This window comes from Fundulus heteroclitus, chromosome 13 (assembly GCF_011125445.2).
Source record: "Fundulus heteroclitus isolate FHET01 chromosome 13, MU-UCD_Fhet_4.1, whole genome shotgun sequence".
In the NCBI taxonomy this organism is placed as follows: Eukaryota; Metazoa; Chordata; class Actinopteri; order Cyprinodontiformes; family Fundulidae; genus Fundulus; species Fundulus heteroclitus.
In genome coordinates, this window is record NC_046373.1 from 20,927,381 (window position 1) to 20,940,907 (window position 13,527).

Below are 13,527 nucleotides of genomic sequence, written 5' to 3' on the forward strand. Positions count from 1 at the left end.
TTCCTCCATTGTCCCCGGCCTCCAGAATATTTGGTCAGCTTGGGACTACTTCCAGGTCATCCACCACAACTCTGGTTTGGTTGAACTCTTTCCCTCCTTCTTAGGCTCCATCTGCCCGCTCTGGTTGGATTGTTTTGTTTGCATTCTAGTCGGCGTCTGGAACCCTCCCTTGAGGAGGGGTTAATGTCATAATTCTTGGGTGTTTGTGTTCTTTTTATCTTCCAGGATGCTCCCATCTTTAATTATTCTCGCTCAGCCAGAGCCAGCATTAATTAGTAAATACCACTCACCTGTGTTGTAGGCAATTTCCGTTGGTTCCCAGCTGTATTTAAGTTCCAGGTTTTCGTTCCTTCCTTGTCACGTTGTTTAGTGCAATTCAGTGCCATTAAATATTATTCTCTCCAATATGCACCTGCTGATGTCTTGCTGCTGCTTTGGTCTTTCACCTGAAACCATGACAAAATGATCAATAATGCTGGAATGATCTTTAAGACGACGCTATTTTTAAAATAACATTTTTAACCAGCTTCTTAAAAACATTTTTGTAAAATTTTATGTGGACAGGGGGAAGCATGAAAAAATATTCTTAAAATCACAGAGAGAAAGAGCCAATCAAGGCTTCAGTTTTAGTTTCATTTTGACTGCAGGACTCTTTAAAAGGCATGTGCGGGATATAATCTGTATGCTTTGCTTCACTGCAGCAGGAGTGTCTACACTGCTCTCTCTGACTAATCATGGACAGCTACAAGTTCAACCCAAACAAGGCCAACAGCTTTGGTAAGTCAACATAACAACATGCTGAGTCTATTATGAAGTTGTCAGTATGCACCAACAAACATACGCAAACATGCAACTTTGTACTTGCAGCGTTCCCTTGCTATTTTATGTTTCAATATAATCACAGATTTTAATTTCTGAAATAGATTTGTGTGATAGTTAAATGCCCATTGACATTATTTTGACAATGTCTTGCATCTCTTTTTTTTTTAACTATAACTAAATATACTAAATTACTGCTAGATTGTAGCCCCACCTTTCTTTGCCTTCACTTCATTTCAGTGTAATAATTTTAATCAGATAAAATCCTGCTGACGGAAAGAAACGTTAAAGGAACTTTATCTAAATGTGCGTTCTTATAGGAGTTTAGAGTCTCTCAAACTTGTAAATCAGATAAAATATCAGTAATGTAAAGTATAGCACAGTGTAATGCTATGCAGGTGAAGGCTGCAGGCTACTCAGAGATCACCAGGTGGCAGCAGGGCTTACATGAAGCCAAGAATTGGGGCAAAACATGAATTTATTCTTAATTTGAAATGTAAATACAAAAGTTGTCTAAAAGGTGTGACACACACACAGTTGTCAGGTCTGCTACTAAAAATAACTCAAATTGTTGCTTTAAAACGGTCACAGTGCAGGTGTGGGTTTTTTTTAACAATTATCAGAATATACTTTAACCTTGGCGTGTCATGTGTATATTAGGTGCCCACTGGGATTGGCTTTATAAGTGAGATCCACCCACCTGATCTCTGCTCATTGTTCTTTCATGTCACAAGCTCTTAGTCTCTCCCAGCCATTAGCCCTTTCATCTCCTCAGGTTACTTAAGTTCTGCCTTTTTTTAGTTTCCCTGCCGATCCGGTTGTGTCTCTAGCCAGTGTTGCCAGGTTCTTATTTGCTTTGCTTTTTTTTTTTGTCTTCTTCCCTGGTGGCACAGGTATATTCAAAGATCTCAATCCCATGATTCATCAGGCTCGAATTGTGAATGAGTGGTTCAGGGAGCATGAGAAATTATTTTTACACATGGATTGGCCACCACAGAGTCCAAGACTTAACCTCAATGAGAATCTTTAGGATATCCTGGAGAAGGCTTTGCACAGAGGGCAGACTCTACCATCATCCATGCAAGATCTTGGTGAAAAATGAATGCAACTCTGGGTGGAAAAAAATGTTGTGACATTGCAGAAGCTTATGAAAACAATACCAGAGTGAATATGTGCTTTAATCAAAGCTAAAGGTGGTCCAACAAAATATTAGAGTGTGTGACCATTTTTTGGTGACAACTTTATCATTGGTCAGGCAGTGTAGTATCCCCAGGTAAATAATTCCCTCAGTGCCTTATCATGTCTAAAATACACACAAGCTAAAGTTCTGTGTACAACGTGATGATGACTCTAATTGAAATTGACAACTTCTGGTTTACAGGAACCAACTTAACAAACAACAATGAGCTGAGGATTGTGATGGTGGGCAAGACTGGAATTGGGAAGAGTGCTTCTGGAAACACCATTCTGGGTCGATCATGCTTTCAGTCCAAATGCAGCGCCAAATCCATGACTGTGAACTGCTCCAAAAGCTACACTACGGTGGATGGACAGCAGGTTGCTGTCATTGACACTCCGGGTCTGTTTGACACCAGGTTTGGGAAAGATAAAACAACCAAAGACCTGAGTCTGTGCATCACTTATGCTGCTCCTGGACCCCATATATTCCTGGTGGTTGTTGCAGTGGGGAGATTCACAGAAGAGGAAAAACTGTCAGTCCAATGGATTCAAGAAATGTTTGGAGAAGCTGCAGAGAGATTTAGTATGGTTCTCTTTACTCATGGAGACAGCCTTGAATCCACCATTGAAGATTTCTTGGCCGAATGCCCAGAACTGCAGGAGCTGGTGTCCAGATGTAACGGCCAATATCATGTCTTCAACAACAAGCTAGAAGATAAGAAACCTCAGGTCATTGAGCTGCTCCAGAAGATCAAGAGCATTGTTAAAAAAAATGGAGGAAGTCACTACACCAACGAGATGTTCCAAGAGGCTGAGAGGGCAACCGAAGAGAAGAAACAACGCATCCTGAAGGAGAAAGAAGAGGAAATACGTAAAGAGAAAGAAGAAATGGAGAGAAAAATACAAGAAAAGTACCAGGCAGAGATGCAGAAATATCAGGAGCAGCTCCAGGCTGAGAGAGAGAGGGAGAAGAAGGAGAGCGAGGAGGAGAGGAGGAGAGAGAAGGAGGAGATGAATGAGGAGAGAAAACGGGAAAGGGAAATGAGAGAGGCAGAGAGAAAGGAGAGAGAAAGGGAGATTGAACAAAAGATGAAAGAATTAAAAGAACAGTCTCAAAAAGAAATTCAGGAGGAAAAGGCCAAGCTCCAGTCTATGCATGTATCAAGAGCCAGAAGTCTAGCTGAAGATTTAAATCCTTTCATTGTTCTCTTTGAAGCTGCACAACCCATTTTCAAGCGATGCAGTTTAATGTAAGCTTAAAAGATGTCACCCAAAAACTTTACAGATTTTAATGTGGTTGTTGCTCAAAGAAGAAACATAAACAAGACAACTAATTAGCACTTCTTGTGCCTATTCTGTATTGTCTTGATGAAGGAAGTTGAGCTCCAGGTAGAGCAATTCAATTCACGTTTGACCTTAATATCTCACATTGTGTTAAGAAAATATTTCTGCTGATCTATAGATGCTGAATGCGTTCAGTAAAACTGATTATGTATACATTTTAGACAATACTGGTGTTGGTTTCTAATTTTCAGTTATTTCAGAATGTATCAATTGATTCTTCATTAATTAAATCAATAATCAGTATGTGTGGGTGAGTCCCTTCGGCTGCTCTCTTATTCAGGAGTTGCCACAGCAGATCATTAAAAAATTACATTCAGCTGGATGCCCTTTCTGACGCAATTAGTAGTCATACCCGAGGTCCCCCACATGAAAGACAAGGACTTAGCCTACTAAACTACAGACTAAACCCTTAATTAGCATGTAATAACAGTAAATGTACTTCTGATGTTTATTTACTGTTCTTGTAATAGTTTGATTTTAATGTCTTTGTGTTTTGATCACTGTTTATTCAACTCGAGATGCATTGTTTCATCCTGTGCTGATCAGAATGTAACACATAACATAAAAACCTTTTAAATCAATAAATACTGCTACAATAAGGGGGAAATGCTTCAGGTTTTTATTTTATTTTGCAATTGTAGTGCAAGATGTGGAAAATGGGGCATGCTTCTTGCACAAACTAGTTGCTAGCAATGTCCATGCATGGTTAGCTTCTAACTCCTTCAAGTACCGGTGGCACCCAGCTAACAGCAGCTGACCAACGTTACTTCACAACACCTAGGGCTAACCGCTTCAAGCTACTTGGTACCTTTTCAAGTGGGGGCGACTATGACGACATACGACCTTCAACCTTATGTGCGGTGCGTAAGGAGGCAGCCCTGATGACGTATCTAAGACACCAAACTTGCATGGGGCAGGCTTTTGATCATGAGGCAGTCTCAATCAGATCACAAGACCTCAAGACTAAGGCTATGTTCACACTGCAGCCTGAAGTGACCCAATTCCGATTTTTTTTTGCCCATATGTGACCTGTATCTGATCTTTTTATGACAGTCTGAACGACACAGATCGGATTTTTTCAAATGCGACCCAGGTCACTTGGATATGTGGTCCTGAATCCGATACGTATCTGATCTTTTCAAATGCAACCGATACTCGACAAACGTCACTATACTGCGTACTGCTATGCAGAAGCAGGAAGAAAGACGACACCCATATTGGACTACAAAGAGAAGAGCAGTCAATGGACGGAAAGCTCCGGTTAGAAAATAAATTAATGACCGCGAAATGCGCGGCAGCATTATAATCCATGTTTACTTCCGCAAACACTGAGGACGCTTGCTACGTGTGACATCATCGCGTCCTCGAGTGCGCATGCAGGACACTTAGGTTGAACGTATTCAGTTCACACAGGAGATCACATACAAGTCGCATATATTTGGAAATGTGAACGACCATGCAAAAAAATTTGATTTCACAAAAAAATTGGAATTGAGCATTAAGACCTGCAGTGTGAACATAGCCTAATTAACGTTAATTTTAAAGTCTAGACCTCCCTGGTTTTAAGCAGGAGAAAAGTTGATTTGGCAGCGCTCCGACCAGCGAGAGGGTCAAATCACGTGCCATGTGCAGATCTGCGCGTGGAGATCACCTGAGATGTCTTCTCAACAAAGGCGGTTGCCCGAAAAGAAAACAGAGCATTGTCCATCTTCGCCTTTTATGTAATTTCCATGGCAACGAGATAGGGTTCCATGGGATGGTCGGAGCAACTGTGTTGCATGCTGGGAGCTGAAGTCTGTCCCATCATAAGTGGCATAACAAGGTCCATCCAAAACTGAACACATTCACTTCACAGGATCAGCCTCCATGTTTCAATTGGCTAATTCCCAGTGCTTGAACCAATATTACATTAGTTCTTTTAGGTTGATTTTCTGTAAAATGCAAAAATATTTGCATATCAGACACATGAATATTTTCTAACCCTAAATCCAGTTTCTTTAATCACTGTAACAATAGAGCACCCATCAATGACTTTTGGATCATTATTTGTTTTGTATGCCTCAAGCCATTTCAGTCTTCTGTAAAAACCATCAACACAACCGCTAATTCCAATTCCAAATGGTTTGAGCTATCATAACCAACTATATGCCAAACGTAGTTCAGGCCACAACTATGGTAAAATTATCTCCGCAGTCGGTTCCTTGACCATAGGTCAACTTCTTCACCACCTAGTAAGCTTAGAAGAACTTGAACTGTTTCCCATTCATTCTACATTTTGGTGCATCCATCGATATCCATGACATTGTCCAGATGTTTTAAATTGCTATTGGATGGTGCGTCAAAGTTTCTTCTCACTAAGAATCTTTTCCAATGTCCTCTTGCTTAGAATTGCCGCATAAACCAAAAAGGCAAGGATTTCCTCAGTTGTTCCTCATCTAAGATTCTGATAATGCACACTGTTTCTCAAAGGAGGCCTGTTTCCAACTACTCTAGTATCTCATAATTATGACATTGTATCTCATAATTATGATTTTAAATCTCATGGTTATGACTTTGAATCTCATAATGCTTTCCATAGTTAAACTGGCATGCTAGCCAAGGTATATATTTTTCAAAATGTACCTGTATTTTACTGGCTGGACTCCATCATAATTTCATTTGTATGGGGATATAAATCACACAGACTCTTCAAGAGTCATCTTCCAGCTAGGAGGAGTGGACTCAATCTCCCAGTTTTGAAACATTACAATTGGGCAGCCAGCATGGGAGCTCTGTCCTACTGGAAACAAGGAGATTTGTCTGATCCAGTCTTAGGTGACCTGCCAGTATAGCCAAGGATAGAAGCTTCTATCTGCATTTGCTGGCTCTTTATGTCATGGTGTAGCTTTGCCTGCTGCACCATGGACATTCATGGCACTCTCCGCCCCCCATACAGCTCTGGTTCCACGCCTCAGTAATCACCATCACCTGTCATGCTCAATCAAGCCCGGACTCAGCACACCTGCACAACCTCCTTTATAAGCTCACCTCAGTCAACTCTTCCCTGCCAGATCGTCTGCTTATTACTGCTCACTTCTACTCTCGAGCACTCTCACCTTGTCCAGCCTGAGTTCACTACGTCTGCCATCCATTGCTATGTTCCTCTGCCAGCCTGTGCTTCCTCGGTCCACCTGCCTCCGTCTGCCCATCTTCATCCAAGTCTGCCTGCTCCAGCCCCGTCTGCCCACCAGTTCTTGCCATCACCATCCTACTGCTCCAGCCTGGTACAGACTGTTGGTTTCTTCCTCCACTATTCACAACCTTCAATAAACTCTCAAACTAGCTCTGCGTGTGGTTGTGTTCAGGTTCATCTACACATCATTGTGCTTTGCTGTTTAGTAAAACAACAAAGCTATGTTTCTCCAAAAAGATTCTCAATCAGATTAGAAAGGCTCTAAAGTCAAGCTAAACCACATATTTCCTTCAATATCTTTGGTATGTGACAGATGCCAATCAGCTTATGGGTTCCTTACTCATTTGTTTTGGTTCTGCCCTAGTCTAATTGTATTTTGGTCAGCTTTCAGTGGTTATCTTGATAATATTCCTGTGACATTACTCCAGACCAAAACCTGACAATATCTAGATGCTCCTCAAAGTCATGCCACCTGCCACTCTATGTTCAGATGGCTATGCACCTTGGGATGGTAGTAGCAAAGAAACTCATTCAATGTTTGCTGTTGGTATAGTTTTTTTTGTTTTTGTTTTTCTTTTTTATTAAGGAAGACCCCTGAAACATTTTCCCCACAATATAGCACTGTTTATTGATTAGTAAAACATTTATGTTTTGTGTTACATTCGACTCAGCATAGGATAAAACAATGAATTTCAATTTGAATAAACAGTGATCATAAAACTGAGACATTAAAATCAAACAATTACAAGAAGCGTAAATCAATAGAATGGACATCAGAAGACCATCTATTGTGATTACATGGTAATTATGGGTTTAGTCTGTAGTTTAGCAGGATAAGTTTGTGTCTTTGATGCTGGGGACTCTGTCAAGTCTGTATATAAGCTGTGAATGACCTGTTGTTGCAACTCCTGAATAAGCGAGCACCTGAAGGGACTCTCTCACACATATTAATTATTGATCTAATTACTGAGAAAATAAACTGATACAATCTGAGATAATTAAAAACTAGAAACTTACACCAGTAATGTCTAAAATGTATAAACAAGCAGTTTTACTGAACACATTCAGCATTTAAGCATTAGCAGAAATATTTTCTTATCAAACTGTGAGATACTAAGGTCAAAGGTGAATTACATTACTCTACCTGGAGCTCACCTTCCTTTATTAAGACAATACAGAATAGGAAAAAAAAGTGCTAATGAGCTCTGCATTGTTTAAGTTTCTCCTTTGAACCACAACCAACATAAAATCTGTAACAACTGCTGGGTGACAACTTTTAACCTCACAGTATGCTACATGCTCGAAAACCATTAGATCTTTCAGCTTGAGTTCTGGCGTTGGATGCATACATAGACTGGAGCTTGGCCTTTTCCACTTCAATTTCTTTTTTTGACTGTGCTCTTAATTCTTCCATCTTATTTTTAATCTCCCTTTCTCTCTCCTTTCTCTCTGCCTCTCTCTTTTCCATTTCCCTTTTTCTCTCCTCATTCATCTCCTCCTTCTCCCTCTTCCTCTCCTCCTCCCTCTCCTTCTTCTCCCTCTCTCTCTCAGCCTGGAGCTGCTCCTGATATTTCTGCATCTCTGTCTGGTACTTTTCTTGTATCTTTCTCTCCAGTTCTTCTTTCTCTTTACGTATTTCCTCTTCTTTCTCCTTCAGGATGCGTTGTTTCTTCTCTTCGGTTGCCCTCTCAGCCTCCTGGAACATCTCGTTGGTGTAGTGATTTCCTCCATTTCTTTCAACTATGTCCCTGATCTTCTGGAGCAGCTCAATGACCTGAGGTTTCTTATCTTCTAGCTTGTTGCTGAAGACATGATATTGGCCGTTACATCTGGACACCAGCTCCTGCAGTTCTGGGCATTCGGCCAAGAAATCTTCAATGCTGGATTCAAGGCTGTCTCCATGAGTAAAGAGAACCATGCTGTATTTGTTTGCAGCTTCTCCAAAGAGTTCTTGAATCCTTTCCACTGATCGTTTTTCTTCTTCTGTGAACCTACCGACTGAAATGACCACCAGGAATATATGGGGTCCAGGAGCAGCGTAACTGATGCACAGACTCAGGTCTTTGGTAGTTTTATCTTGTTCAAACCTGGTGTCAAACAGACCTGGAGTGTCAATGACAGCAACCTGCTGTCCATCCACCTGACTGTTGCATTTGGAGCAATTCACAGTCATGGATTTGGCGCTGCATTTGGACTGAAAGCATGGTCGACCCAGAATGGTGTTTCCAGAAGCACTCTTTCCAATTCCAGTCTTCCCCACCATCACAATCCTCAGCTCATCGTTGTTTGTAAAGTTGGTTCCTGTAAACCAGAAGACATCAATTTGAAATAGTATCATCATCATCATGTTGTACACAGAACTTTATTTTCTTCGGACATTATAAGGCACTGAGGGAGTCATTTACACAGGGATTCTCATATATACAGTTGAAACTAGAGTGCATATTCTGGTAAAACAATTTTGTCAGAAATTACAGACAAAAAAAACAATTGTTTTTATTTTCCTTTTATTTTAACACAGACATATTGTGCAAAATCTACTATCTATTTTATTTAAGGACATGTTGCTTTGTACTTGAAGACCAACAGCAAGTTGTTCTCCCAGATAAGGGATGTCTTGCTTTATCCAGCTGTGCATCTTGCAGGTGACTGATTACTAACCCCAATAAAACCTGCACCCGTCTTTGTATGTTGTGAACTTCTGACACTTCCTGACCCTTCTTTGAAGTCCGATAATAAAGGAACCCTATCACGTACATATGCACAAGAAAACCTGTAAGACAATGCTTTATGCATAACTTGACTTGTACAAAAACAAGGGTGAAATAGATGGCAGAACTAAAACTAGTCCTATAGTCTTTTTTTGCATGCTTGTCCCTGCTGCCACCTGGTGAGCTCTGAGCAGCCTGCAGCCTCCACCTGTGTAGCATTACATTGTGCTATACTCTACATTACTGATATTTCATCTGATGTACAAGTTAGAGAAACTCTACACTCTTATAAGAATTCACCTTTAGATAAAGTTCCTTTACTATTTATTTCCATCAGCAGGATATTGTCTATATAAAACTATTGCATTCAAATTAAGTAAAGGTAAAGAAAGGTGGGACAACAATCTAGCGCTTATTTAACAGATTTGGTTGTATTTGAAAAAAGGAGAAAGGCAAATTAATGTCAAAATATTTAAATGTCAGTGGGCATTTAAATATTGCACAAATCTATCTCAGAAATTGAAATCTAAGATTGAAACATGAGATAATCCCAGAATGACAATAGAACACTGCAAGAGCAAAGTTGCTTGTTTGCGTATGTTTGTTGGTGCATACTGACAACTTCACAATAAACTCAACATGTTGTTATGTTGACTTACCATAGTTGTTGGCCTTGTTTGGGTTGAACTTGTAGCTGTCCATGATTAGTCAGAGAGAGCAGTGTAGACGCTCCAGCTGCAGTGAAGCAAAGAATACCGATTATATCCCGCACAGGCCTTTTAAAGAGTCCTGCAGTCAAAATGAAACTGAAGCTTTGATTGGCTCTTTCTTTCCCTGATTTTAGACACCTTTTTTTCACGCTTTCCCCTGTCCACATAACATTTTACTAAAATATTTTTAAACTGCAAAGTTAAATAACTGTTTAATGCTTGAAGATCAGTTCAGCATTATTGTTCAATCATTTCCAGATTCAAATAGCATAATCATGCCTGTTGACAGGGGGGGGGGGGGGCAGAGGGGGGGCCAAAACTGACACTCTGACCATTAAAATACAGGCAGAAGTAATATTTCAGAAAATATTTGTGTGAAAAATATTTAATATTAGAGTAACTAAATATATATATATATATATATATATATATATATATATATATATATATATATATATATATATATATATATATATTTCTGCATTAGGTATATGTAATATGTTTTCTTTAAATAAGGGGACATTAGAACTCCCCTCACCCCAACATAAAATGGTTTGACCATTAGGACAACGGCTGGCTGCAACTTTGAAAGTTCGTTCCGCTGCAAACTAAGAATCACAGGTGCACAGAAAAGAGAAAAAGAGAAAATGACATGAAAGGTTTGAGTGATTTTATTAGTAAATATTTTTTTTTAAACTGAGGATGAGTCAGGAACGAAAATGCAGAGGAATGATGCCCATCCAGAGCCAGGTAAGAAGCAATGCGTTTATCAATGTGATTTTAAAGTATAGCATCCGCTAGCTAGTGTAAGGGGGAAAACCCCTTTTTTTTACAGAAACACTTAGGCTTAGCACCAAAAGAGCAGAAAGCAGAGAGAGGGCAGAGGTCCAGGTTCAGCGGAGCAGGAGACGAGGGGGAGGGGGGGTGTCAGAGAGAGCCATCCCTAGCGATAAGATAACAGAGACAGTGCAGGTGGAGGGGCTTACTGTCCGATCGGGCAGTCTGAGCATAGTCGCTCAGAGATGGATCACACCGTTAATTTCAATGATCCCGCATTATGGCCAACAACAATGACTGATTCTGATCGAATGAATGTTGTGCATTTAATGGCAAAAAGGAAGCCTTTCTCAGCAATGGAAAATGAACTGCCAGCAGTTCCCCAGAATTCCCAAAGTATCTAACCTCTTCTACCTCCTGCAATGGAAGGGAAAAAAATGGTTAGGGACTGGCTAATATACAGCAGGTAAAAAAAAAGCCTTTTTTTGACTGCAGTGCTTGCTGTTCTCTTATGAAGAAAAGATCAACTAGTGCACTAAATTCAATAGATGGGTTAAAAATATCTAATGTAAAATATAGAGATTTCCAGGGTATGACGTTAGGTTGACTTTTTGTGTGTGTGTGTGTGTGTGTGTGTGTGTGTGTGTGTGTGTGTGTGTGTGTGTGTGTGTGTGTGTGTGTGTGTGTGTGTGTGTGTGTGTGTGTGAGGTGGCGGCAGGTGTAGAGGGGGGCCCAAAAAGACTGTTGTCCCGAGCCCTAGCAAAGCTGTCAGCTGGCCTGAGCATAATATCTAAAATAATAAGTGGCACCTGTCAAGCTAAGATACATACACAATAATTATACAATACTGCTGCTGTTTGACTTTGAATTTGTGTTTCCACAGACCATATGAGGTGTGTGTGCTGATATGCTGCGCTTAATTTCTTCAAACGGCAGTGCATCAAGATCGGATGTCTCTATTTTGGTATCTCCTGCCTGAGAGACATTGTTCCAGAAGTTGTTTTTTTTCATCCAGATGCAGTTTTGCAACCCTTAGCTGTGAAGTATTTTCTTTTTTGAAAGGAAAGGCTTTTTCCTTTAACACTTCCAAACATGCCATGCTTACTTCTGTCTTTTTACAATTGTTCTGCCATGAACTTTAAGACTGAACATGACGAGATTGAAAGAGGCTATGGAAGTCCATTTCCGTCGCTCTGATTAAAAAGCTAACTTTTTTCCCCATAGTTATAAAAAAAAGCTAAGCAATGATGATGAGATACTCTAATTATGAAATATTTAGCTATTTCATAATAAAGAGATAGTATTAAATATATTAGGACATAAGTTATGTCTTCTGAGCACCTTGAGAGACTGGGTACTTAATTTCGCTGGAAAACTCTGCCCGTATTCACAAAGATTCTCAGAGTCCTCACAGAGAGCTCCTATCTTAGCCTAAAAATTCCTGACAAGAAGTTTAGTTTTGTATTATTTATAACTGATTTCAAATTTCTGTGTTGAATGCAAGAAATACATTTCTATTACCTGTATTGTTTGCAGGAGGCAAAGCTGGATTTATGATTTGTCCATAAAGCTGTCAACAATATAACCATCCAAAACTGGCAGATTCACTTCTTAAGGTGCACCACCATCATTCAAGCCTTTGATTTTCAGTACTCAAACCAAGGATAACAGAGTCAAAACCATTTTCCTCCTTGGTGTTGTGCAGAAATCTTTGCATCGTCGACATGAGTTTCATCTGTGTCATGTTCAACTCTGAACTTTCTGGACATAATTACATTCCATCACAGCATCAGTGATGTAGCCAGAAATAATGTGAGGGTCACTGTTAGTTTTCTATGCTTCTAACCATATCATTTTCCTCAAGAAGCCATCCATGCATTTATTAATACATATACCACAAGGTTTTAGTTTGTCAGATCCTTGTAGTTGTTGCTCAGTGAAAATGCCACTTCTGCACTATTAGTCTTGTTTTTTGTCCATCAAAGCTACTTCTGTTGCAGTCTTCTCTTTGATGTCCAGAGGCTTTATTTGACATTATGAGATTCTTCCAAAACTCACAAGATTTCAAGATTTGTAAAGCCATTTCTTGTATTGCTCAATGAGGTTAGCAACATCCTTTTCTGTCTATCGAGCCAAACTTTTTTATACCCTTCTCCTTAGAATGCAATGGAGCCAATTAAAGCTATTTCACGTTTATAAGATAGTATCTCATAATAATGAGATAGCTAAGTAATAATTATGAGATACCAGCTTTTTATCAGAGAGGTGGAAATGGGCTTCCATAAGAGTCTGCGACAGAGTTCTTGAGATTTTTTTGAACATTGATTGCACTGTCTGTTCTTGGGTTGAATTTGCTGGGAAGGCCACTCCTTTTATGTTTGTCGACTTTGTTAAAAAAAATTTGTTTTTGACTTTTTTAATATGGTTTCTCATATAGAATGATGGTCATTAATGTCTTTGCTGATGTCTTTCCAACCAGTCACTGACAATAAAAGCTTTGCTAACAACAAACTTGAACAGTTAAAAAGACAGTTGCCTGATTGCTAAACAATTCAAGGTCAGTTCATATCTATGGATTATGTTTTTCCACATTCAAATATGTAAAAAATAAACATTTTTGCTCAAGTTGTGTCCGAGCTTTGTTTCTGTACCTGAAGGATACTGCTTAACTACTGTTGCTCGCATTAAATATTACTTCACACAACTTTAAAAATCTTCCTATTTGGATTATCTTCAGAGCAGTTTGAAATAAAACCAAGGTGGTTGAAGGTGAACTGTATATTCAGTGAAAACTGCGAGCTGTGTGCCACAAGCA

General features: G+C 39.6%; 2 protein-coding genes across 2 annotated transcripts; one reads left to right on the forward strand and one right to left on the reverse strand.

Moving 5' to 3' along the window:
* The first annotated feature begins 707 nt into the window (after positions 1-707).
* Positions 708-3,909, forward strand: LOC105931651 (GTPase IMAP family member 4). The gene is made up of 2 exons (XM_036145343.1): positions 708-777; positions 2,201-3,909. Exons 1-2 carry the CDS (start codon positions 735-737, stop codon positions 3,250-3,252), a joined length of 1,095 nt encoding a protein of 364 aa, XP_036001236.1. The 5' UTR covers positions 708-734; the 3' UTR covers positions 3,253-3,909.
* A 3,178-nt stretch (positions 3,910-7,087) lies between these two features.
* Positions 7,088-8,861, reverse strand: LOC118565430 (GTPase IMAP family member 9-like). The gene has a single exon (XM_036145873.1). It carries the CDS (start codon positions 8,859-8,861, stop codon positions 7,797-7,799), a length of 1,065 nt encoding a protein of 354 aa, XP_036001766.1. The 3' UTR covers positions 7,088-7,796.
* Between the last annotated feature and the right edge of the window lie 4,666 nt (positions 8,862-13,527).